Genomic DNA, 23,790 nt, shown 5'->3' with positions numbered 1-23,790 from the left:
AAACCATTAGATCTTTCAGAACTCACTATCATGAGAACAGCATGGGGGAAAATTACCCCCATGTTCCAATCACCTCCCACCAAGTCCCTCCCTTGACACATGGGGATTACAATTTGAAATAAGATTTGGGTGGGATAAGATTTTACAGTAACGAATTCAATATAAGCCACAGAATATAGATTTTGAGAATCTCTAAGGTTTCCAGGTTTCTTGTTAATTACCCACCTTATTAAAATAAACTTGTTTCAATATTGTTCCTCTGTTCTGAAAATGCATACAAAGTCACACACAAACACACTCACTTGCTATATAACTTTTTTATACTTAAGGTACATCTTTTTTTTTTTTTTAAATGGTGTCTCGCTCTGTCACCCAGGGTGGAGTGCAGTGGTGCCATCTTCGCTCACTGCAACCTCTGCTTCCCAGGTTCAAGCAATTCTCCTGCCTCAGCCTCCCTAGTAGCTGGGAATACAGAAACGCATCACCACACCCAGCTAATTTTTTGTATTTTTAGTAGAGATGGGGTTTCACCATGTTGGCCAGGCTGGTCTTGAACTCTGACCTCAAATTATCTGACCACTTCGGCCTCCCAAAGTGCTGAGATTACAGGCATGAGCCACTGCACCCGGCTGGTACATCTTTAGAGTAATACATTTGTATATGTAACTCTATGTAAATAAAAACTAAAAGCCTGTTTTTGTTTGTCAGCAGAGAGGCCACACGTACAAAAAATATATAAAACAAATTTTAAAAAATATTTAATCAAGACTCAGAAATGTATGGATATTAATTATACTCATATAATTTTTATGATCATAAATTGACCCTGTGGTTAATAATTCAATTGCACATATTGAAATGACTAAAACTATATAATGGGAATGTTTGTAATACAAAGTATAAATACGTGCTTGAGGTAATGAATACTTCATATACCCTGCTGTGATAATTAAATAATGTATGCCTGTGTTAAAATACCTCATATATGCCATTTTGTGTATGCAAACTACCCATAAAAAATTTTTTTAAATGTAAATAAGGTAAAAAAGAATACAAATTTCACCTATGAGAACAAAATTCTTCAACTTTTTTGCAGTTTAAAGCCACTGGAGGGCCAGGTGTGGTGGCTCACACCTGTAATCCCAGCATTTTGCAGCACCGAGGCAGGTGGATCACCTGAGGTCAGGAGTTCAAGACCAGCCTGGTCAACGTGGTGAAACCCCATCTCTACTAAAAATACAAAAATTAGCCTGGTGTGGTGGCACATGCCTGTAGTCCCAGCTACTTGGCAGGCTGAGGCAGGAGAATCGCTTGGACCCAGGAGGTGGAGGTTGCAGTGAGCTGAGATCGTGCCACTGCACTCCAGCCTGGGCAACAGAGCAAGACTCCATCTCAAAAAAAACAAACAAAAAACACTGGCAAAAAAGAGATTACTAGAGATGTCATTCCCCTACATTAACAAATAGTATATTGTTACCATCATTTACTTAGAACTTTAAGTAAGATGAGACACATTAATGTTGATGGCAAATTAACACATTGTTCAAAGCACAATAGTTTTAACGCATTAAAAACAACTTTATTTAATGAAAAATTAAGTTAAATTTATTGCATTTTATTACATAAAGGTACAATTGATAAACAATCTCTTATATCTCTGATGCAACAATTGATCAAATACTTTCACAAACAATGGGAAGAATCAACATTAAGTAATCTGAGACTTGAGTTACAATATTATTTGCTTTTCAGAAAATCTAAATTTTTTTTTGCAGAAAATGAAGCATACCTCAAATGTAATTATAAATCTCCAAAGAAACTACTTCTTTGAAATGTATATACTGTTATCTTTGGATCTCTTTTACATTCAACACTCTGATTTAGTGTAATGTCTGAAGTTTCAGTGCCTTCATTCTTTCTACTGTGAATCCTCAAATGTTTATATAAACTTACTTTTTCATCAAATATATTTTCCCCATATATTGGATCTACAAAAATATTTAGTATAAACTGGTGTCTTCTAAGCTGTAGTTTTTGAACAAATGTTTTTTCACATTCATTACATGTTTAGGCTTTCTCTCAAATATAAATTCTCTGATGTTCCACAAAGTTTGAGCATCTGCTTCAGGGTTTTCCTTTAACATAAAATGCATACAATAACATCTGTAATGCCAGTAAAGGTATAACAATCCTCTTTATGTTTGTATGTTTGTCTTCAGAATAAATAGTCTTTACTTTAAAGGCCTATATTTTCCGAAAGGTGTTTTTACAGTAATCACATTTATAATGCTTTTTTTGTTTTTTTGAGATGGAGTCTTGCTCTGTCACCCAGGCTGCAGTGTAGCAGCTCTGTGTTGGCTCACTGCAACCTCCACCTCTCAGGTTCAAGCAATTCGCCTGCCTCAGCCTCCCAAGTAGCTGGGATTACAGGCATACGCCACCACGCCTGGCTAATTTTTGTATTTTTAGTAGAGATGGGCTTTCACCATGTTGGCCAGGCTGGTCTTGAACTCCTGATCTCATGATCCACTGACCTTGGCCTCCCAAAGTGCTGGAATTTCAAGGGTGAGCCAACACGCCCAACCTATAATGCTATTATTAACTATAAACTTTCTGATATTGAGTAAAATGTGAGCTGATAGTAATGGCTTTTCACATTCTTTGTATTTCTACAATTTTTCTCTAGTATAAATGCTTTCCTGTGGCATAAGGTGTGAGAATTTATTAAAAGTTTTGCCACATTCTTCATTTCATATTTGTAGTTTTCTTCAGTATACATTATCTTACCTACCATAACGTGTGACTACCATTTAAAGGCCTTGCCACATTTAACACATTTCTAGTTTCTCACCAGTATGATTTCCCTTTTTTAGAAAAGTTTGAGGTATGGTTAAATGCTCTGTCACATTTTTATGCTGTAGAGTTTCTCTCCAGTATAAAATTTTTTTAATTAATAAGGATGGAAACCAGTTAAAGGCTTTGCCACATTTTTTTCTACAGTTTCAGGGGTTCTCTCCAGTATCAATTATCTTACATTTATTCAGGTTTGAGGACTTTTTAAAGACATTGCCATATTCCTTATTGTAGGGTTTCTCTTAAGTATTACATCTCTTATGTATAATAAGGGTTCTAGACTAGTTAAAAGCGTTACCACATTCTTTGCTTTTGTAGGATTTCTCTCTAGAATGAATTAACAGATATTGTGTAAGGCCTGAGATGTGCTTAAAGGTTTTTTCACTTTTTTTTTTTTAACCTTTCTAGGGTATCTCTAATATAAATTCTCTTAGGTTTTGGGAGGCTGAGGCAGGTGGATCACCTGAGGTCAGGAGTTCGAGACCAGCCTAGCCAACATGGTGAAACTCCATCTCTACTAAAAATGCAAAAATCAGCCAGTGTGGTGGCACATGCCTATAATCCCAGCTACTCAGGAGGCTGAGGGAGGAGAATCACTTGAACCTGGAAGGCAGAGGTTACAGTGAGCTGAGTTTGTGCCACTGCACTGCGGCCTGGGTGACAAAGGGAGATACCATCTCAAAAAAATATTTTTTTTTAAAATAAATTCTCTTGGGTTCATTAAGGTTTGAGGGTTGGTCAAAGGCTTTGTTACATTTTTTTACATTTATAAAATTTTTGTCCAATATGGATTCTCTTATTTTCTATTAAGGTTTGGAACTTGTTAAAGGTTTGTCCATATTCTCTACACTTGCAGTGTTTTTTTCCAGCATAAATTATTGTATGTATTATAAGGCCTGAGGGCTGGAATTTGCCACATTATTTACATTTGTAGGGTTTCTCTCCAGTATGAATTATCTTATGTTTAGCAAGACTTGAATGCCTCTTAAAAGCTTTGTCACATTCTTCACATTTGTAGGGTTTCTCTCCAGTATGAATTCTCTTATGTGTCTTAAGGGTTGAGGAGCAGTTAAAGGCTCTGCCACATTCTTCACATGTGTAGGGTTTCTCTCCAGTATGAATTCTCTTGTGGTCCTTGAGGGTTGAGGATATGCTAAAGGCTTTGCCACATTCTTCACATTTGTAGGGTCTCTCTCCAGTATGAATTCTCTTGTGGTTAGTAAGTGTTGAGGAGCGCCTAAAAGCTTGGCCACATTCTTCACATGTGTAGGGTTTCTCTCCAGTATGAATTCTCTTATGTCTAGTAAGGTTTGAGGGCCACCTAAAGGCTTTGCCACATTCCTCACATCTGTAGGGTTTCTCTCCAGTATGAATTCTTTTATGTGTAGTACAGTTTGAGGAGCGTTTAAAGGATTTGCCGCATTCTTCACATTTGTAGGACTTCTCCTTAGTATGAATTATCTGATGTTGATTTAGGTGTGAAGGCATGCAAAACGATTTGCCATATTTTTTACATTTGAAATGTTTCTTTCCAGTATATCTTGTTTCATGTCTATTGCAATTTGAAAATTTACCAAAGACTATGACACACTTATGAGTCTGAAATATTTTGTTTTGGGTATTTGACAAACATTGCTTAACTTCATTATAACCTCCTTTGTGCACCTCACACTCACTCACACTTTTACGGCATTTTTTAAATTGTAAATTCTCATGTCCACATTTTCCATATGTTCTTGGTATTACTTTTTGGAGTGAATGTTTTATGCCCTGCTCTGGATGAAGGTCTTGGGTGAAATGAGAACACGTAACTGAAAGACATAAAAATCACAAGTTACTCCACTTACTAGACTCAGATAAATATATTTTACAAATCGAATATATAAAATTATACAAGGCACACTAGCAAAATGGCATATCAAATTACCACAGGCCATAATTCCTTCATAGATGTATAAACCTAACAAAATCATAGTGATCAAAATACCTTTGTTGGAAATTTATAGAGTAAGTGTGTGCCCCATGTGAGCACAATGTCAAAAGCCATATAGAAAGAAAAGAAAAGTCTGCTACATTTGCCCAACACAGCCCTTCCTCATCCCCAGTAGAAGAACATGGTGTCTTTAATGACAGCTTTAAGTCTTCTGTGATCAAAAGTGAATGTTACAACAGCAGAAAGACTGCAGTACCATGGACAGAAAATAGGTGTAGAAAGTAGTTATTGACCAGTAATAAGAAATATGAAGAAGTCTTTTAACTGAAAAATAAATACAAAATTGCAGACAAGACACATCCTGAGAACATGTTTGCAAGACTCCCAGAATCTCTACCCAATACAATTGGTTTCAGGCTATGCTAGAAAAGAGCTGCATTATAAAGATTGTGAAAGGTAGTTTTATGTTAATGTCTAAATCTCAACCAAAGATTATAATGTATACAAAATATTTGGGCAACAAGGTCCAATAAAAAAAATCAAAATTTTCAAAAAGCAACTATAAAAATAAGGATGTATATATTAATTTTTAAAATTTAAGATAATCCGTATTTTGCTCAATGAGAAAAATGGAAAACCAGACATCAGATAAATGAGAATGTCAACAAAAGGCTTGGAATAATAAAAATAAACAATTGTGGAAGTAAAAAAGAATAAGTGAAATAATTTTAAAGTATGAAAAAAGTAATGTAAAAAATGAAGAAGCTAAACAAACAAACTAGGATATACACAAAAAGATCCATAACACATATTTAAGCAAAGTTTCAAAAGTCACAAACCAGAAGATAATCTTGGGAGCTGCAAGATAAAAGTGAGGTATTATTTATAAGCCTAGTCCTCCGAGACAACCAGTGAATTTGTCAACAGAAACCTTGCAGGTCAGAAAAGAACTGTGTTAAATGGTCAAAGGCTGAAAAAGAATCTTCATTGTGAGAATAATGTAATCAGCAAAAATGTACTACAAAATAAAGAAAACAATAAAGATCTTCCAGAATAAACAAATGCTGGAAAAGCATATAAGCACTGCATATACCCTAAATAAAATGCTGAAAAGAGGTCTTTCCACGTAAAATAATATGACAAAAAATATATAATCATATGAAAATACATAACTTTCTGAAAAACATGCATATATAAAAAAAAATTCCGTGGCATTATTGTGATGGTGCCGAAAACATTTTTAGTTATTCTTTAAAATTTGAAAGATATAAGCATAAAAATAATCATAAAACATAAAAAGATACAATTAGCAACATCAATAAGAAGTATAGGGTAGATATAATGCGGACAAATTTTTCTATGCAACTGAAGTCATTTTTTTTTTACCAGTTTAAAATGTACTGTTGTAACATTAACAGGTTTTATAAAATCTCTAATGTAGCATAAAGAAAAAAATCTTTATAGACACACAAAAGAAAATGAGTCAATTACTAGCATGAGACAAAGATTGATATTATATAATGGTAAAATGAGTCCATTTACTAGGAATCTATAACTATTATGTCTATCTATATGTATAGGCATATATAACATCACGGCTTCAAAATATATAAAGCAAATATTGACAAAAATGAAGCAAGAAATAAAATAGCAACATAAAATTATAAACACTAAGACCTCACTTTCAATAATGAATAAAAAATTTAAATAAAAACAGAAAGCCTGAATAACATTATATTGTGTATGAATTCATTTTGCAATGCTACAGAAAATAACCTGAGACTGGGTAATTTATAAAGAAAAAGATTTCTTTGGTTCACAGTTCAGTAGACTGTAAAAGAAGTATATGCCAGCATCTGCTTCTGGTGAGGATATGAGGAAGCTTACAATTACAGTGGAAGGCAAAAAAGAACCAAACATGTCACATGGTGAAAGATGATGTGAGTGTGAGGTGGAGGAACCAAGTTCCTTTAAGCAACCAGCTCTCATGTGAATTAAGAGAGTGAGAACTCTATGATTACCAAGGGGATTGTGCCAAGTCATTCATGAGGGATTTGTCTCCACGATGCAAACAGCTCTCATTAGGCCCCACATCCAACACTGGAGATTACATTTCAATATGGGATTTGGAGGGCATCTACACCATATCACAAACCAAATAGGCTAAACAGACATGTACAGAACTATCCAGTCAAAAGCAAGTGGATACACAATATTCTTATTTGCACCTGGCACATTCTGTTAGAACACATAAGTCTTAGTAAATTTCAAAAGATCAGCCAGGTGCCGTGGCTCACAGGTGTAATCTCAGCACTTTGGGAGGCCAAGGTGGAAGGATCACTTGTCCTGCAGCTGAGGGACTTGACTGTTGGAAGGAAAACTAACAAACAGAAAGGAATAGCATCCACATCAACAAAAAGGACAACCACACCAAAACCCCATCTGTAGGTCACCATCATCAAAGACCAAAGGTAGATAAAACCACAAAGATGGGGAGGAACCAGAGCAGAAAAGCTGAAAATTTTAAAAATCAGAGTGCCTCTTCTCCTCCAAAGGATCACAGCTTCTTGCCAGCAACAGAACAAAGCTGGACGGAGAATGACTTTGACGAGTTGACAGAAGTAGGCTTCAGAAGATCAGTAATAACAAACTTCTCTGAGCTAAAGGAGGATGTTCGAATCCATTGCAAGGAAGCTAAAAACCTTGAAAAAAGATTAGATGAATGGCTAACTAGAATAAACAGTGTAGAGAAGACCTTAAATAACCGGATGGAGCTGAAAACCATGGCACTAGAACTATGTGATGCATGCACAAGCTTCAGTAGCCAATTCAATCAAGTGAAAGAAAGGGTATCAGTGATTGAAGATCAAATTAATGAAATGAAGTGAGAAGAGAAGTTTAGAGAAAAGAGTAAAAAGAAATGAACAAAGCCTCCAAGAAATATGGGACTATGTGAAAAGACCTAATCTATGTTTGATTGGTGTACCTGAAAGTGACAGGGAGATTGGAAGCAAGCTGGAAAATACTCTGTAGGATATTATCCAGGAGAACTTCCCCAACCTAGCAAGGCAGGCCAACATTCAAATTCAGGAAATACAGAGAACGTCACAAAGATACTCCTTGAGAAGAGCAACACCAAGACACATAATTGTCAGATTCACCAAAGTTGAAATGAAGGAAAAAATGTTAAGGGCAGCCAGAGAGAAAGGCCGGGTTACCCACAAAGGGAAACCAATCAGACTAACAGCGGATCTCTCAGCAGAAACTCTATGAGCCAGAAGAGAGTGGGGGCCACTATTCAACATTCTTAAAGAAAAGAATTTTCAACCCAGAATCTCATATCCAGCCAAACTAAGCTTCATAAATGAAGGAGAAATAAAATACTTTACAGACAAGCAAATGCTGAGAGATTTTGTCACCACCAGGTCTGCCTTACAAGAGCTCCTGAAGGAAGCACTAAACATGGAAAGGAACAACCGGTACCAGCCACTGCAAAAACATGTCAAATTATAAAGATCATCGATGCTAGGAAGAAACTGCATCAACTAACAGGCAAAATAACCAGCTAACATCATAATGATGGGATCAAATTCACACCTAACAATATTAACCTTAAATGTAAATAAGCCAAATGCCCCAATTAAAAGACACACACTGGCAAATTGGATAAAGAGTCAAGACCCATCAGTGTGCTGTATTCAGGAGACCTGTCTCACATGCAGAGACATCCATAGGTTCAAAATAAAAGGATGGAGGAAGATCCATCCTCACCAAAAAAATGGAAAGCAAAAAAAAGCAGGGGTTGCAATCCTAGTCTCTGATAAAATAGACTTTAAACCAACAAAGATCAAAAGAGACAAAGAAGGCCATTACATAATGGTAAAGGGATCAATGCAACAAGAAGAGCTAACTATCCTAAATATACATGCACCCAATACAGGAGCACCCAGATTCATAAAGCAAGTCCTTAGAGACCTACAAAGAGACTTAGACTCACACAATAATATTGGGAGACTTTAACACCCACTGTCAATATTAGACAGATCAACAAGACAGAAGGTTAACAAGGATATCCAGGACTTGAACACAGCTCTGCACCAAGCAGACCTAATAGACATCTACAGAACTCTCCACACAAAAGCAACAGAATATACATTCTTCTCAGTACCACATCACACTTATTACAAAAATTCACCACATAGTTAGAAGTAAAGCACTCCTCAGCAAATGTAAAAGAACAGAAATCACAACAAACTGTCTCTCAGACCACATTGCAATCAAATTAGAACTCAGGATTAAGAAACTCACTCAAAACTGCTCAACTACATGGAAACTGAACAACCTGCTCCTGAATGACTACTGGGTACATAACGAAATGAAGGCAGAAATAAAGATGTTCTTTGAAACCAATGAGAACAAAGACACAACATACCAGAATCTCTGGGACACATTTAAAGCAGTGTGTAGAGGGAAATTTATACCACTAAATGCCCACAAGAGAAAGCAGGAAATATCTAAAATCAACACCCTAACATCACAATTAAAAGAACTAGAGAAGCAAGAGAAGACAAATTCAAAAGCTAGCAGAAGGCAAGAAACAGCTAAGATCAAAGCAGAACTGAAGGAGATAGAGACACAAAAAACTCTTCAAAAAATCAATGAATCCAGGAGCTGGTTTTTTGAACAGATCACCAAAATTGATAGACCACTAGCAAGACTAATAAAGAAGAAAAGAGAGAAGAATCAAATAGACACAATAAAAAATGATAAAGGGGATACCACCACCGATCCCACAGAAATACAAACTACCATCAGAGAATACTATAACCACCTCTACACAAATAAACTAGAAAATCTAGAAGAAATGGATAAATTCCTGGACACATACACCCTCCCAAGACTAAAACAGGAAGAAGTTGAATCCCTGAATAGGCCAATAACAGGCTCTGAAATTGAGGCAATAATTAATAGCCTACCAACCAAAAAAAGTCCAGGACCAGATGGATTCACAGCCGAATTCTACCAGAGGTATAAAGAGGAGCTGGTACCATTACTTCTTAAACTATTCCAATCAATAGAAAAAGAGGGAATCCTCCCTAACTCATTTTATGAGGCCAACATCATCCTGATACCAAAGCCTGGCAGAGACACAACAAAAAAAGAGAATTTTAGACCAATATCCCTGATGAACATCGATGCAAAAATCCTCAATAAAATACTGGCAAACCGAATCCAGCAGCACATCAAAAAGCTTATCCACCACGATCAAGTCAGCTTCATCTCTGGGATGCAAGGCTGGTTCAACATACGCAAATCAATAAACATAATGCATTGCATAAACAGAACCAAAGACAAAACCATATGATTATCTCAATAGATGCAGAAAAGGCCTTTGACAAAATTCAACAGCCATTCATGCTAAAAACTCTCAATAAACTAGGTATTGACAGAACGTATCTCAAAATAATAAGAGCTATTTATGACAAATCCACAGAAAGTATCATACTGAACGGGCAAAAACTGGCAGCATCCCCTTTGAAAACTGGCACAATACAGGGATGCCCTCTCACCACTCCTATTCAACATAGTATTGGAAGTTCTGGCCAGGGCAATCAGGCAAGAAAAATAAATAAAGGGTATTCAATTAGGAAAAGAAGAAGTCAAATTGTCCCTGGCTGCAGATGACATGATTGTATATTTACAAAACCCCATTGTCTCAGTCCAAAATCTCCTTAAGCTGATAAGCAACTTCAGCAAAGTCTCAAGATACAAAACCAATGTGCAAAAATCACAAGCATTCCTATACACCAATAACAGACAAACAGAGAGCCAAATCATGAGTGAACTTCCATTCACAATTGCTACAAACAGAATAAAATAACTAGGAATCCAACTTACAAGGGATGTGAAGGACCTCTTTAAGGAGAACTTCAAACCACTGCTCAATGAAATAAAAGAGGACACAAACAAATGGAAGAACATTCCATGCTCATGGATAGGAAGAATGAATATTGTGAAAATGGCCATGCTGCCCAAGGTAATTTATAGATTCAATGCCATCCCCATCAAGCTACCAATGACTTTCTTCGCAGAATTGGAAAAAACTACTTTAAAGTTCATACGGAACCAAAAAAGAGCCCACATTGCCAAGACAATACTAAGCCAAAAGAACAAAGCTGGAGGCATCACACTACCTGACTTCAAACTATACTACAAGGCTACAGTAACCCAAACAGCATGGTACTGGTACCAAAACAGAGATATAGACCAATGGAACAGAACAGAGCCCTCAGAAATAACGCCACATATCTACAACCATCTGATCTTTGAAAAACCTGACAAAAACAAGAAATGGGGAAAGGATTCCCTATTTAATAAATGGTGCTGGGAAAACTGGCTAGCCATATGTAGAAAGCTGAAACTGGATTCCTTCCTTATACCTTATACAAAAATTAATTCAAGATTGATTAAAGACTCAAATGTTAGATCTAAAACCATAAAAACCCTAGAAGAAAACCTAGGCAATACCATACAGGACATAGGCATGGGCAAGGACTTCATGACTAAAACACCAAAAGCAATAGCAACAAAAGCCAAAATGGACAAATGGGATCTAATTAAACTAAAGAGCTTCTGCACAGCAAAGGAAACTACCATCAGAGTGAACAGACAACCTACAGAATGGGAGAAAATTTTTGCAATCTACCCATCTGACAAAGGGCTAATATCTGGAATCTACAAAGAACTTAAACAAATTTGCAAGAAAAAATCAAACAACCCCATCAAAAACTGGGCAAAGGATATGAACAGACACTTCTCAAAAGAAGACATTTATGCAGCCAACAGACATGTGAAAAAATGCTCATCATCCCTGGTCATCAGAGAAATGCAAATCAAAACCACAATGAGATACCATCTCACACCAGTTAGAATGGTAATCATTAATAAGTCAGGAAACAACAGCTGCTGGAGAGGATGTGGAGAAATAGGAACACTTTTACACTGTTGGTGGGACTGTAAACTAGTTCAACCATTGTGGAAGACAGTGTGGCGATTCCTCAAGGATCTAGAACTAGAAATACCATTTAATCCAGTGATCCCATTACTGGGTATATACCCAAAGGATTATAAATCATGCTACTATAAAGACACATGCACATGTATGTTTATTGCAGCACTACTCAACAATAGTAAAGACTTGGAACCAAGCCAAATTTCCATAAAGAATAGACTGGATTAAGAAAATGTGGCACATATACACCATGGAATACTATGCAGCCATAAAAAAGGATGAGTTCATGTGCTTTGTATGGACACGGATGAAGCTGGAAACCATCATTCTGAGCAAACTATCACAAGGACAGAAAACCAAACACCGCATGTTCTCACTCACAGGTGGGAATTGAACAGTGACAACACTTGGACACAGGGCGGGGAACATCACACACCAGGGCCTGTCGTGGAGTGGGGGGATGGGGGAGGGATAGCATTAGGAGAAATACCTAATGTAAATGACGAGTTAATGGGTGCAGCAAACCAACATGGCACATGTATACATATGTAACAAACCTGCACGCTGTGCACAAGCACCCTAGAACTTAAAGTATAAATATATATATGTGTATATATATATGTATATATATATATGTATATATATACACACACACACACACACACAAATGGGAAGAAGCACTTGAAAGGTTGCACAAAATTAATAATTTATAGAAAAACGCAAAACAAAATCACAATACAAAACAAAATTACCTTACATCAGTTAGAATGGCCACTATAAATTTTTTCAAAAACACCAACTATGTTGATGATGTAAAGAAATTGAACCCTATGTAAGTTGTTGAGAAAAAAGATGCAGCCATCATAAAAATATCATAAATGTTCTTCAAATAATTAAAAATGAAATTATCATGTAATACAGCAATACCATTTATGAAACTATATTCTAAAATATACAACACAGTAAAATGAAGACAAAAGAAATATCCTGCTTGCATATCCCCCCCACAGCAAGTATCATAACCCAGCCTCTAAATAAATAAATAAATACATACATATATAAAAATTTAAAAATGAAAAAAATTTGTAAAAAAACTTTATATTTCAAGGCTATAGTAATAAAAACAGAATGGCCTGTGTAGAAAAATGGACAACCACCAATGAAACAGAAATTACTATTCTCACACATTTTAGACATGATGCAAAAAAAAATTTATAAACAGTTTAACGTAGAGTTTCTCAAAAATATGCAAATATTAGTGTGTCCCCAAAAGCTATGGCAAAGCAGTCAGTTTGTGCAGTCCCTGATAAGCCATAAAGAAAACTCTGGCTCACACTGTGAACTTGAAGAAAGATTATTGAAGTGGAAGTAGAATCCTTAGAGAATTTAACAGCACGGGGCAGAAGGTGTCCCTATGTGAGAGCAAAAGAAAAAAAATGACTCGAGCCTCTCAGAAACTCTTTCCATCAAAGCACAGCTCCCCAGACCACATTTCAAGGACTGGCTGCCTTGTTGATTTGTGTATCTCTCATCTGTGTCATCTGCTTCATTCGCTCTCACCTACCTGGGTGTTTGGCTACCATCTCATTTCTCTTTATATTCCAAGCCTCTTTATTTTGCTCCAGACAGGTAATCAAGTCTGGCTTAGAGTCAGCAATACCTGTTTTATTAAGAAAAAAAAGTAACATAAATCTTGCTGAATTCTTTAATTACCAAACTAGTATTATGGTTAGTAAAGAGGATTTAATAGAAAATTCTAGAAAATTAAAGTTGATTCATAACAGACCTTTCTACATATTTAGAAAATATTTTAAATTTGTAAGTCCTTATTTTCACTACTCAGTACTACTGAATCAAACATTGGTGGTGGCAACTGAATTCTAAGGCATGGGAAACGCTATTTTATGCCACGACATTTTTGGAATTGCAACTAACCTAGAGCAAAAGATACATAAGCTCAGGAAAGGGAAAAGTTCAGGTCAAGATAAAACATCGTGAAGAATCTGTTCTACACCAGTGAATCCCCAAGATTTTCTTAAAATTGGAGAGCTAAAAATTATTCATGCAAAGCAGAAATTACCAAAATCATCTTAGAAAAGAGAGAAAGGCAATATATTAGGAATTGTGTATTGAAGTTTTCCTCACCCAGGGAGACCAGGTTTCTGTAGTTCTCTAACATCACATCTCTATATAAATTCTGCTGAGCACAATCCAGGCATTGCCACTCCTCCAGAGAGAATTCTATAGCTATGTCTCTGAATGTCAACAGTCTCTGAAAAAAACAAAAACAAAAACAAAAAACCCTCATGAACACACAGTTACCATGTGGCCATAGGCAGAGATTTGTATTTGACTCAAGTTAAAAAAGAGAGTAAAATGAAGTGGTTCTCACAAGACTGACTAAAATTATTCGATAAGATAATTTTTAACACTGAAGTATTCTCTAACTCTAAGAAAAGAGAATAGCATAAGATCCACAATACCACTGTAGATTTGATACTTTTCTGGATGATAAATTATAAAATTAAGGGCATCAACATGGACATGTCTTTTTTTTTCTATTTTTCTTTTCTTCTTTTTTTTGAGACCGAGTTTCGCTCTGTTGCCCAAGCTGGAATGGGAGTGGCATGATCTTGGCTCAGTGCAACCTCCACCTCCCGGGTTCAATCGATTCTCCTGCCTCAGCCTCCCAAGTAGCTGAGACTACAGGCGTGAGCCACCACGCCTGGCTGATTTTTGTATTTTTAGTAGAGATGGGGTTTCTCCGTGTTGGCCAGGCAGGTCTTGAATTCCTGACCTCAGGTGATCCACCCACCTCGGCCTCCCAAAGTGTGGGACATGTCTATTTTTAAGGGCTATATTTACATCATACAGAATAAGTTGTGTTATTTCTCAGATAGAACAGTCATGATGACTTGGAAGGTACCTCTCAAGTCTTAATATGTGCAATAAACTAAACATCTTGTGCAGATTTTGTTTCAGGAGATTTGGGATAAAGCCTGAATTTCTGAATTTTTAGCAAGCTCACCAATGTTTCTAGCCTAGTAAGAATATTTTGTCAAACATCCAGTAAGTGGCAGAGTCTGAGTTTTTCCCAGTTTCTCTCACCTGTAAATAAAGATAAGAGCCTTCATTTTTAAAAGACAAATATATGCAAAAGTCATCTAAAAAGAAAGGACAGATTCCAGATTAAATGTGATGGTTTATGCACTTCAGCTAGTAAATCTCCTAAATGTACTTAATAATTAAGAGAATAATAATTAACTCTATAGTGGAAAAAATGTCAGAGACATCGTGAACCAAGTGAATAAAATTGTTATCACCTTTATTAGGACACATTTGTATTATGTGCTGATGCACACAGGACACAACATCACTGCTGTGGTATTTCTCACCTCTCAGAAAAGTAAATGGTAATCCAAATTTAATTATATATATATATATATATATTTTTTTTTTTTTTTTTAAGAGACAGAGTCTCGCTCTGTCACCCAGGCTGGAGTGCAGTGGTGCAATCTCGTCTCACTGCAACCTCCACCTCCTGAGTTCAAGCAATTCTCCTGCCTCATCCTCCTGAGTAGCTGGGATTACAGGTGTGTGCACCACACCTGGCTAATTTTTGTATTTTTTTTTTTTTCCGTAGAGACGGGGTTTCACCATGTTGGCCAGTCTGGCCTCGAACTCCTGACCTCACATGATCCGCCTGCCTTGGCCTCCCAAAGTGCCGGGATTACAAGCCTGAGACACTGTGCCCGGCCTAAATTTAATTATAAAGAAACCATCAGTTTTATGCAAAGTCGAAGGTGCAGATAACTTCCCTGTTCTGTAATTTTTAATAGTAATTTTAAGTAGTCTTTCTTTAGCACCCTGGAGAGCAAGTATCTCCTTATAGCTTTTTCAGAACTTTCTGGGTAATACACGCCATTCTGTATAAATGAGCATTTTCTAAATCCTGTCCTGCATGGAACTAATAGAGCACACAGATGAAAACTCAACAGGACATGTTTCACTTTTCACTAATATCCAAAGACAACTGTGTTTCCCCAATAGAAATCTTGAGTATTTACACCTTCTCATGTTCAACAGCATTTTAAATATTGCAGGTCATAAATTTGTAGTGAGAATTCTGCATGGTATACAAGAACCCAAGATGAAAAGTATGTATAGAACACCATGGCATATAGAAAAAATATTTTTTTTCAGAACGCCTTGACTATCATAAAAATAACAAAAAATAGTTGAAACAAACTCATTAGGGATCAACAGTACAAGTACAGAAGTAAAAATTTGCAAGTTCCAAACAGATGGCATTCCAAAAGGCAGAGTGGACACTGTGCTTGATCTGAGACATGTTCACCAAGAAAAAGTGATTTTTTTCTTTTCCTCCTCTTTCTCTGGAATGTATTTTCAGATAAGATGCTCTGGACATATCAAACCTGCATCTTGAGAATATGCCTTTAAAGCACAACCTATTCACCTGCTACCACCACACACACCCACGGCAGAAAGACCGAGACTTGCAGAAAACATTCACCCATTTTTGTTGTTTATAACTGAAAAGATTTAAGAGCAATGAGAGAATGAGCTTCTCCATAACTAATAAAATATAAGTTTCTTTTTCCCTGCCCTCCCTTATCAGACACCAGCAATGTTCTTTACAGTAATGGGAGCATGTACCGCACTGACCTCTTCCTACCAAACTGAAACAGGGCAGGCAGTGCAGCCTTCCTTTGATGCAAAGGTTGAACTAAACTCTCCTGAATGTATCTTGAACCCCTCAAGTTTATAAATCACTTGGTAATCTTGGCCCTGCTTTTCGCAATGTGATTCTGCAGGATCCAAAAAGTTCCAGGAATGGGCTTTTTCAACAAGTCCCCTGTAAATGCTGATTGTGCTTTCCCAGACACATTATTAGCATTAGCGAGAGAAAGCAGGCACAGCAGAGTCCCTTACACCCACCACATTTGTCACAAAACAAATACATCTGGTACAAATAAAGACAACCAATCAAATGCTGAAATATTTTTTGTTGGCTTTTTTAAGTTTACAGGGACAACAGAAGACAGCAATATCTGAGTAAGTCTGCTCTTGGGAAATGTGTATGCATGTACTAAAAAAATGTTTATTAAGCAGGTACTATGTGCTCTGGAGCATGTCACAGAACACTGTGCTGGGAATAACACATAATGTGATTTAATTTTCATAGCACTCTGGGAGTTGCTACTAAGTGTTGAATAATTTTTAGTATTTAGATTAAGAGCACAGCATTTTTATTTCTTCTTATGTTTCTCTATCATTACTTTTAAAAAGAAAACGTATAGAATAATAATTCAATACCACAAAAAACATATGAAATTATACAATTACATAAAAATTGAATAATCAGCTTCGAAATGGCTATTTTGTAAATAATGAAATTAAGGCAGACACAAAAAATTTTTTGAAACTAGTTAGAGCCAAAATACAACATACTAGAATCTCTGGGTTACAGCTAAGGCAGTGTTAAGAATAAAATGTATGTCACTAAACATCCACATCAAAAAGTTAGACAGATCTCAATTTAAAAATCTATTGTTACAATTAAAATAATTTCAAAAGTAAGAGCAGGGAGGCCGAGGCGGGCGGATCACGAGGTCAGATCGAGACCATCCTGGCTAACACGGTGAAACCCCGTCTCTACTAAAAATACAAAAAATTAGCCGGGCGTGGTAGCGGGCGCCTGTAGTCCCAGCTACTCGGGAGGCTGAGGCAGGAGAATGGCGTGAACCCGGGAGGCGGAGCTTGCAGTGAGCCGAGATCGCGCCACTGCACTCCAGTCTGGGTGACAGAGCGAGACTCCGTCTCAAAAAAAAAAAAAAAAAAAAGTAAGAGCAAACCAACTTCAAAGCTCACAAAAGACAAAAAATAACCAAAATCAGAGCTGAAATGAAGAACGTCGAGACATAAATAGTACAAGGAGCTGGGTGCTGTGGCTCACTCCTGTAATCCCAGCACTTTGGGAGGCCAAGGCAGGCAGATCACAAGGTCAGGAGTTCGAGACCAGCGTGGCCAACATGGTGAATCCCCATCTCTACTAAAAATACAAAAATTAGCTGGGCGTACAGCACATGCCCATAATCCCACCTACTCGAGAGGCTGAGGCAGGAGAATCTCTTGAAACTGGAGGGCAGAGGTTGCAGTGAGCCGAGATTTTGCCATTGCACTCCAGCCTGGGCAATAGAGTAAGACTCCATCTTAAAAAATATATATATATATATTTCAACGAAACCAGAAGTTGATTCTATGTAAAAATGACTAAGATAGATAAAACACTAGACTAATGGAGAAAAAAGAAATAATTCAAATAAAAACAATTAGACTAAAAAGTCAAACAAATAAACAAACAAAAAACCAGATGCTTGTGAGGTTGTGGAGAAACTGAATGCTTATACATTGCAAGTGAGAGTATAAATTTGTTTAAACATTGAGAAAAGCAGTTTGGCATTTTTTCAAAAACCTGAAAACAGAATTACCATTCCGAATCCCACAATTGGGAATATACCCAATGAATGTAAGTTATTCTACCATGAAGACACATGCACATGTATGTTTATTATAGCACGATTCACAATAGCAAGAACCAGAAATAAACCTATATGTCTTCAGTGGTAGAGTGGATAAAGAAAATGTGTTACGTAAACACCATGAAATATGATGCAGCTATAAGGAAGAACAACATCATGTCCTTTGCAGCAACGTCAATGGAGCTGGAGACTGCTATTTTCAGAAAACTAGTGCAGGAACAGAAAATCAAATACTATATGTTGTCACTTATAAGTGGGAGCAAAATAATGAGAACACGTGGACACAGATAAGAGAACAACAGATACTGAGGCCCAGTTCAGGGTGGAGGGTCGGAGGATGACGAAAATCAGAAAACAAATCTGTTGGATACTATGCTTACTACCTGAGTGATAAAATAATCTGTACACAAAAACTTCATGATATGATCTTACCTATACAACAAACCTGCACATGTACTCCTGAACCTAAAATAAAAGGTAAAAGAAAAAAAATTCGGCTGCGCACAGTGGCTCATGCCTGTAACCCCAGAACGTTGGGAGGCTGAGGCAGGCAGATCACCTGAGGCCAAAAGTTCAAGACCAACCTGTCCAACATGGTCAAATCCAGACTCTACTAAAAATAAAAAATTAGTTGGATGTGGTGGTGGGAACTGTAATTCCAGCTACTCTGGAGACTGAGGCAGGACAATCACTTGAACCCGGGACACGGAGGTTGTAATGAGGTGAGATCACACCAATGCACTCCAGCCTGGGCGGAGAGTGAGACTCCGTCCTGCTCCCGCCCCCCCCCCCCAAAAAAAAGACACAGTTGAAAAATGCAGGCTGGGTGTGATAACTTATTCCTGTAATCCCAGCACTTTGGGAGGCTGAGGCAGGCTGATCACTTGAGTCCAGGAGTTTGAGACCAGCCTGGCCAACATGGCAAAACTGTGTCTCTACTAAAAATAAAAATGTCAGCTAGGTGTGGTGGTGGGTACCTGTAATCCCAGCTACTTGGGAGGCTGAGGCAGGAGAATCACTTGAACCTGAAAGGCAGAGGTTGCAGTGAGCTAATATCGCACCACTGCACTCCAGCCTGAAGGACAGAGCGAGACTCCCTCTCAAAAAAAAAAAAAAAAAAAAAAAAGGCCGGGCATGGTGGCTCACGCCTGTAATCCCAGCACTTTGGGAAGCCCAGGTGGGTGGATCACCTGAGGTCGGGAGTTCAAGACCAGCCTGACCAACATGGAGAAACCCCATCTCTATTAAAAATACAAAATTAGCTGGGGTGGTGACGCATGCCTGTAATCCCAGCTACTCGGGAGGCTGAGGCAGGAGAATCGCATGAACATGGGAGGGGGAGGTTGCAGTGAGCCAAGATCACGCCACTGCACTCCAGCCTGGGTAATAAGAGCGAAACTCTGTCACACACACACACACACACACACACACACACAAAGTAAGGGAAAAGCAGTTTCCTTTGCAGTGTAAAAATATTTAAACAGTAGGTAATTAGGCTGAGGTGGATTGATTTTTTTCGGTTCTCACTTAAAAAAAAAATCTAACTCAAATGTATCTCTTAAGGTCGGGTGAGGTGGCTCACGCCTGTAATGCAAATGCTTTGGGAGGCCAAGATGGGCGGATCACTTCAGGTCAGGGGTTCGAGAGCACCCTGGCCAACATGGTGAAACCCCGTCTCTACTAAAAATACAAAAATTAGCCTGGTCGTGGCGGGCTCCTGTAATCCCAGCTACTTGGGAGCCTGAGGTGGGAGAATCGCTTGAAACCGAGAGGGGGAGGTTGCAGTGAGCCGAGATCGCGCCATTGCACTCCAGCCTGGGTGACAGAGCGAGACTCCCTCTCAAAAAATAAATAAATAAATAAATACATTTCTTGTAAATTATTATCTTGAAGAAAAAAATTCAGGCCTAGTCAACCACAGACTGGCAACTAATCTCTGATGACATAACCAAGGCATTTTCACCTGGATCTTACAAATAAGGAAACTACATAACTGTACCAAACCAATTACTGAATTTGGTTTCCTTCATCACGCAACTTATAACAGAATTTCCTTCAAGTCTCTCCCATGGATCACAACCCACAAATCATAGCTGGGCGCTCTATGACTCTTGAATCACACTTTGATCAAGTTCTCTAATATTTTCACAGTGACTCCCATACACCTCTAAAAGGAAAAATGGTGAACTAGGGACCCCAGGGACCACAGCTCTTACCACTTATGAATCCTGCACCCTGAGTCTGGATTCTCCCCTGATGACTTTCCCATCCCTGTACAATCTGGGTGAGATGAGGCGCTGGGAGTGCAGAGCTGCCCAGAGAGGCCTCCAGTCCAGGGCAAAGCCACTGCAGAGGAAAAAGACAGAACTCCCAGGGTCCCAGCCGCTGGCCCAGGCAGCATCTTACGGTTCGAGGGGACTAAAAGCCGAGCTGGGACAAGGAGGATTTGGGTCCTCAGACTCCGGAGCTGACTGCGAGGAAGTTTGGGTCCTGCTACAGCCACTTTCAGCCGGTTCCAACCGTCTCCCGCCCCTCTCACGATGACAGACCCAGCACTCACCATTTCTCGGCTTCCAGGGGATCCCGGTCTTTCAGCCATAAATCTGCGAATACCTGCAGGACACAAGGCCACAGAGGCTTGGCCTCTAGGAGCAGAGAACGCAGAGCCCTGAAGAAAAGAACTGGAGCTCGGGACGCAGAGAAGCACACAAGGACCCGCAAACTTACGGAAGCGTCCTGGTCTCTCCAGCTGCACGCCTGATTGGCCAGTTTCTAGTCCACGGCCCCTGATTGGATAAAGTTTCAGGCCCCACCCTTCATGCCTGAATGACACAATATTTGATCACTGGGCTGAAGGAAGCAAAAATAACAGGCTGGGCTGCAGCCTTTACAGGCAGGGCTTCTTCCCTGATCTCAGCCAGGCCAACACCGGAGGATATTTGCATTTAACCTTGTGTATAACGTCATATGCATTTATAAATGATATATAATATAGTTACTCATAAATTGAAAGAATATAATGACAATTATTTTTAAAATTTGGATGTTGTGACCTTCCTTGCTGTGGATCCTTTGCACAGCATATGATATAGTTTGACTCTGTGGCTCCACCCAAATCTCATCTCAAATTGTAATTCCCGTCCATGCGCGGTGGCTCACGCCTGTAATCCCAGCACTTTGGGAGGCCGAGACAGGCGGATCACGAGGTCAGGAGTTCAAGACCAGCCTGGCAATATGGTGAAACCCCTCCTCTAGTAAAAATACAAAAATTAGCCAGGAGTGGTGGCGCGCGCCTATAGTGCCAGCTACTCGGGAGGCTGAGGCAGGAGAATTGCTTCAACCCAGGAGGCGGAGGTTGCAGTGAACCGAGATGGCACCAATGCCCTCCAGCCTGGACGACAGAGTGAGACTCCCTATCAAAGAAAAAGAATTGTAATTCCCACGTGTCAGGGCAGGGACCGGGTGGGAGGTGACAGGATCACTGGGGTGGATTATCCTCATGTGTTCTTGTGATAGTAAGGGAGCTCTTAAGATACCTGATAGTTTAAAAATGTGGCACGTCCCCCCTCAGCCCCAATTTCTTTCTCTTTTTCCACCACGTGAGATGTGCCTTGCTTTCCCTTCACCTTCTGTCATGGTCATGATTTTAAGTTTCCTGAGGATTCCTCAGCCATGTAGAATTATGATTCAATTAAACCACTTTAAAAAAAAGTACGCAGTCTGAGGTATTTGTTTATAGCAGTGTGAAAATGGACTAATACATTCAGGCAGCCTGAGATTTCAAAAAGGAGGCAATACTTTGCAGTAAAATATGAGCCACATGTAAATTTTGAATGTGCTAGTAGCCAAATGTTAAAAAGTAAAAAGAAAAAGGTGTCAGGCACAGTGGCTCACACTTGTAATCTCAGCACTTTGAGAGGCCGAGATGGCGAAACACCTGAGGTCAGGAGTTCGAGACCAGCCTAGCTGACATGGCGAAACCCCGGCTCTACCAATAATAGAAAAATTAGCTGGGTGTGGTGACAGGCACTTGCAATCCCAACTACTCTGGAGGCTGATGTAGGAGAATCGCTTGAACCCCGGAGGCAGAGGTTGCAGGGAGCTGAGATCCCGCCACAGCACTCCAGCCTGGCAACAGAGCGACTCTGTCTCAAAATAAAAAAGAAAGAAACAGGTGGAATAACAGGTGGAATTGATCGTAACAATTTAATCAGTCCAATATATCCAAAATATTGTTATTTTAATATCTGATTAGTGTATAATGGTTAACAAAGCATATATGTTTTTGAAGCTTAATCTTTGAATGTACCCTTGCATTTTACCTTTCCAGCACATTGCAGTTCAGACCAGCCACATTCCAGCACTCTGTGGCCATGTCAGAGGCGTTAGAACCAGAGCAACTGCATCTGGAATAGGTTCTGGGTAAAACAGGGCTGACACCTACAGGACTGCTTTTCCATGCGGTCAGGCATTCTAAGTCACAGGATAAATAGATTAGCATAAGATACAGTTCACAAAGACCTTGCTGATAAAACAGTTTGCAGTAAAGAAGCCACAAAAATCCACCAAAACCAGTCGTGAACAAAAGGGACCTTTGATTGTACTCACGGATCGTTACACGCGAATTATAATGCATTAGCATGTGAAAGACATTCCCACCAGCACCATGACAGTTAACGAATGCCACGGCAACATCAGAAAGTGACCTTACATGGTCTAAAAAGGAGAAAACTCAGTTCTGGAAATTGCCATCCCTTTCTTGTAAAACTCATGAATAATCCACTCCTTGGTTAGAATATAATCAAGAAATAACTGTAAGTATCCTTCGTTGAGTGGCCCACACTGCTGCTCTGCCTACGGAGTAGCTGTTCTTTTATTCCTTTACTTTCCTAATAAATTTGCTTTTGCTTTGCACTGCAGACTCACCCAAAATTCTTTCTTTTCTTTTTTTTTTTTTCTTTGAGACAGAGTCCAGCTCTGTCACCCAGGGTGGAGTGCAGTGGCACCATCTTAGTTCATTGTAACCTCTGCCTCCTAGGTTCAAGAGATTCTCCTGCCTCAGCCTCTGGAGTAGCTGGGATTACAGGCACACGCCACCATGCCCGGCTAATTTTCGTATTTTTAGTAGAAATGGGATTTCACCATCTCAGCCAGGCTGGTCTCAAACTCCTGACCTCAAGTGATCCTCCTGCCTCTGCCTCCCAAATTGCCAGGGTTACAGGTGTGAGCCACCACCCACGGCTCTAAATTATTTATTGTACAAGATCCAAGAACCCACTCTTTGGTTTTGGATTGGGACCATTTCTGGAAGCTTCTTTTCAGTGAATCACAAAGGAATGATACTAAGGAAACCACCAACCCACAGGAAATAGACTGAATCACCAACTGGCTAACCTTTTGCAAGTGTTGGCATACCCGGGTATGGAATG

The 23,790-nt window shown here is 38.8% G+C and overlaps 1 protein-coding gene across 1 annotated transcript; it reads right to left on the bottom strand.

The window, feature by feature from the left end:
- Window positions 1-1,700: 1,700 nt before the first annotated feature.
- Window positions 1,701-21,093, bottom strand: ZNF722 (zinc finger protein 722). Its single transcript, XM_054655592.2, has 4 exons — window positions 20,922-21,093; window positions 13,944-14,070; window positions 13,363-13,458; window positions 1,701-4,664 (listed from the first exon to the last, which is right to left on the bottom strand). Exons 1-4 carry the CDS (start codon window positions 20,958-20,960, stop codon window positions 3,772-3,774), a joined length of 1,155 nt encoding a protein of 384 aa, XP_054511567.1. The 5' UTR covers window positions 20,961-21,093; the 3' UTR covers window positions 1,701-3,771.
- Between the last annotated feature and the right edge of the window lie 2,697 nt (window positions 21,094-23,790).

The sequence above is a fragment of the Pan troglodytes genome, chromosome 6 (genome assembly GCF_028858775.2).
Source record: "Pan troglodytes isolate AG18354 chromosome 6, NHGRI_mPanTro3-v2.0_pri, whole genome shotgun sequence".
Lineage (NCBI taxonomy): Eukaryota > Metazoa > Chordata > Mammalia > Primates > Hominidae > Pan > Pan troglodytes.
Note: the sequence above shows the minus strand (reverse complement) of the source record. Positions and strands in the feature narration are given on the sequence as shown.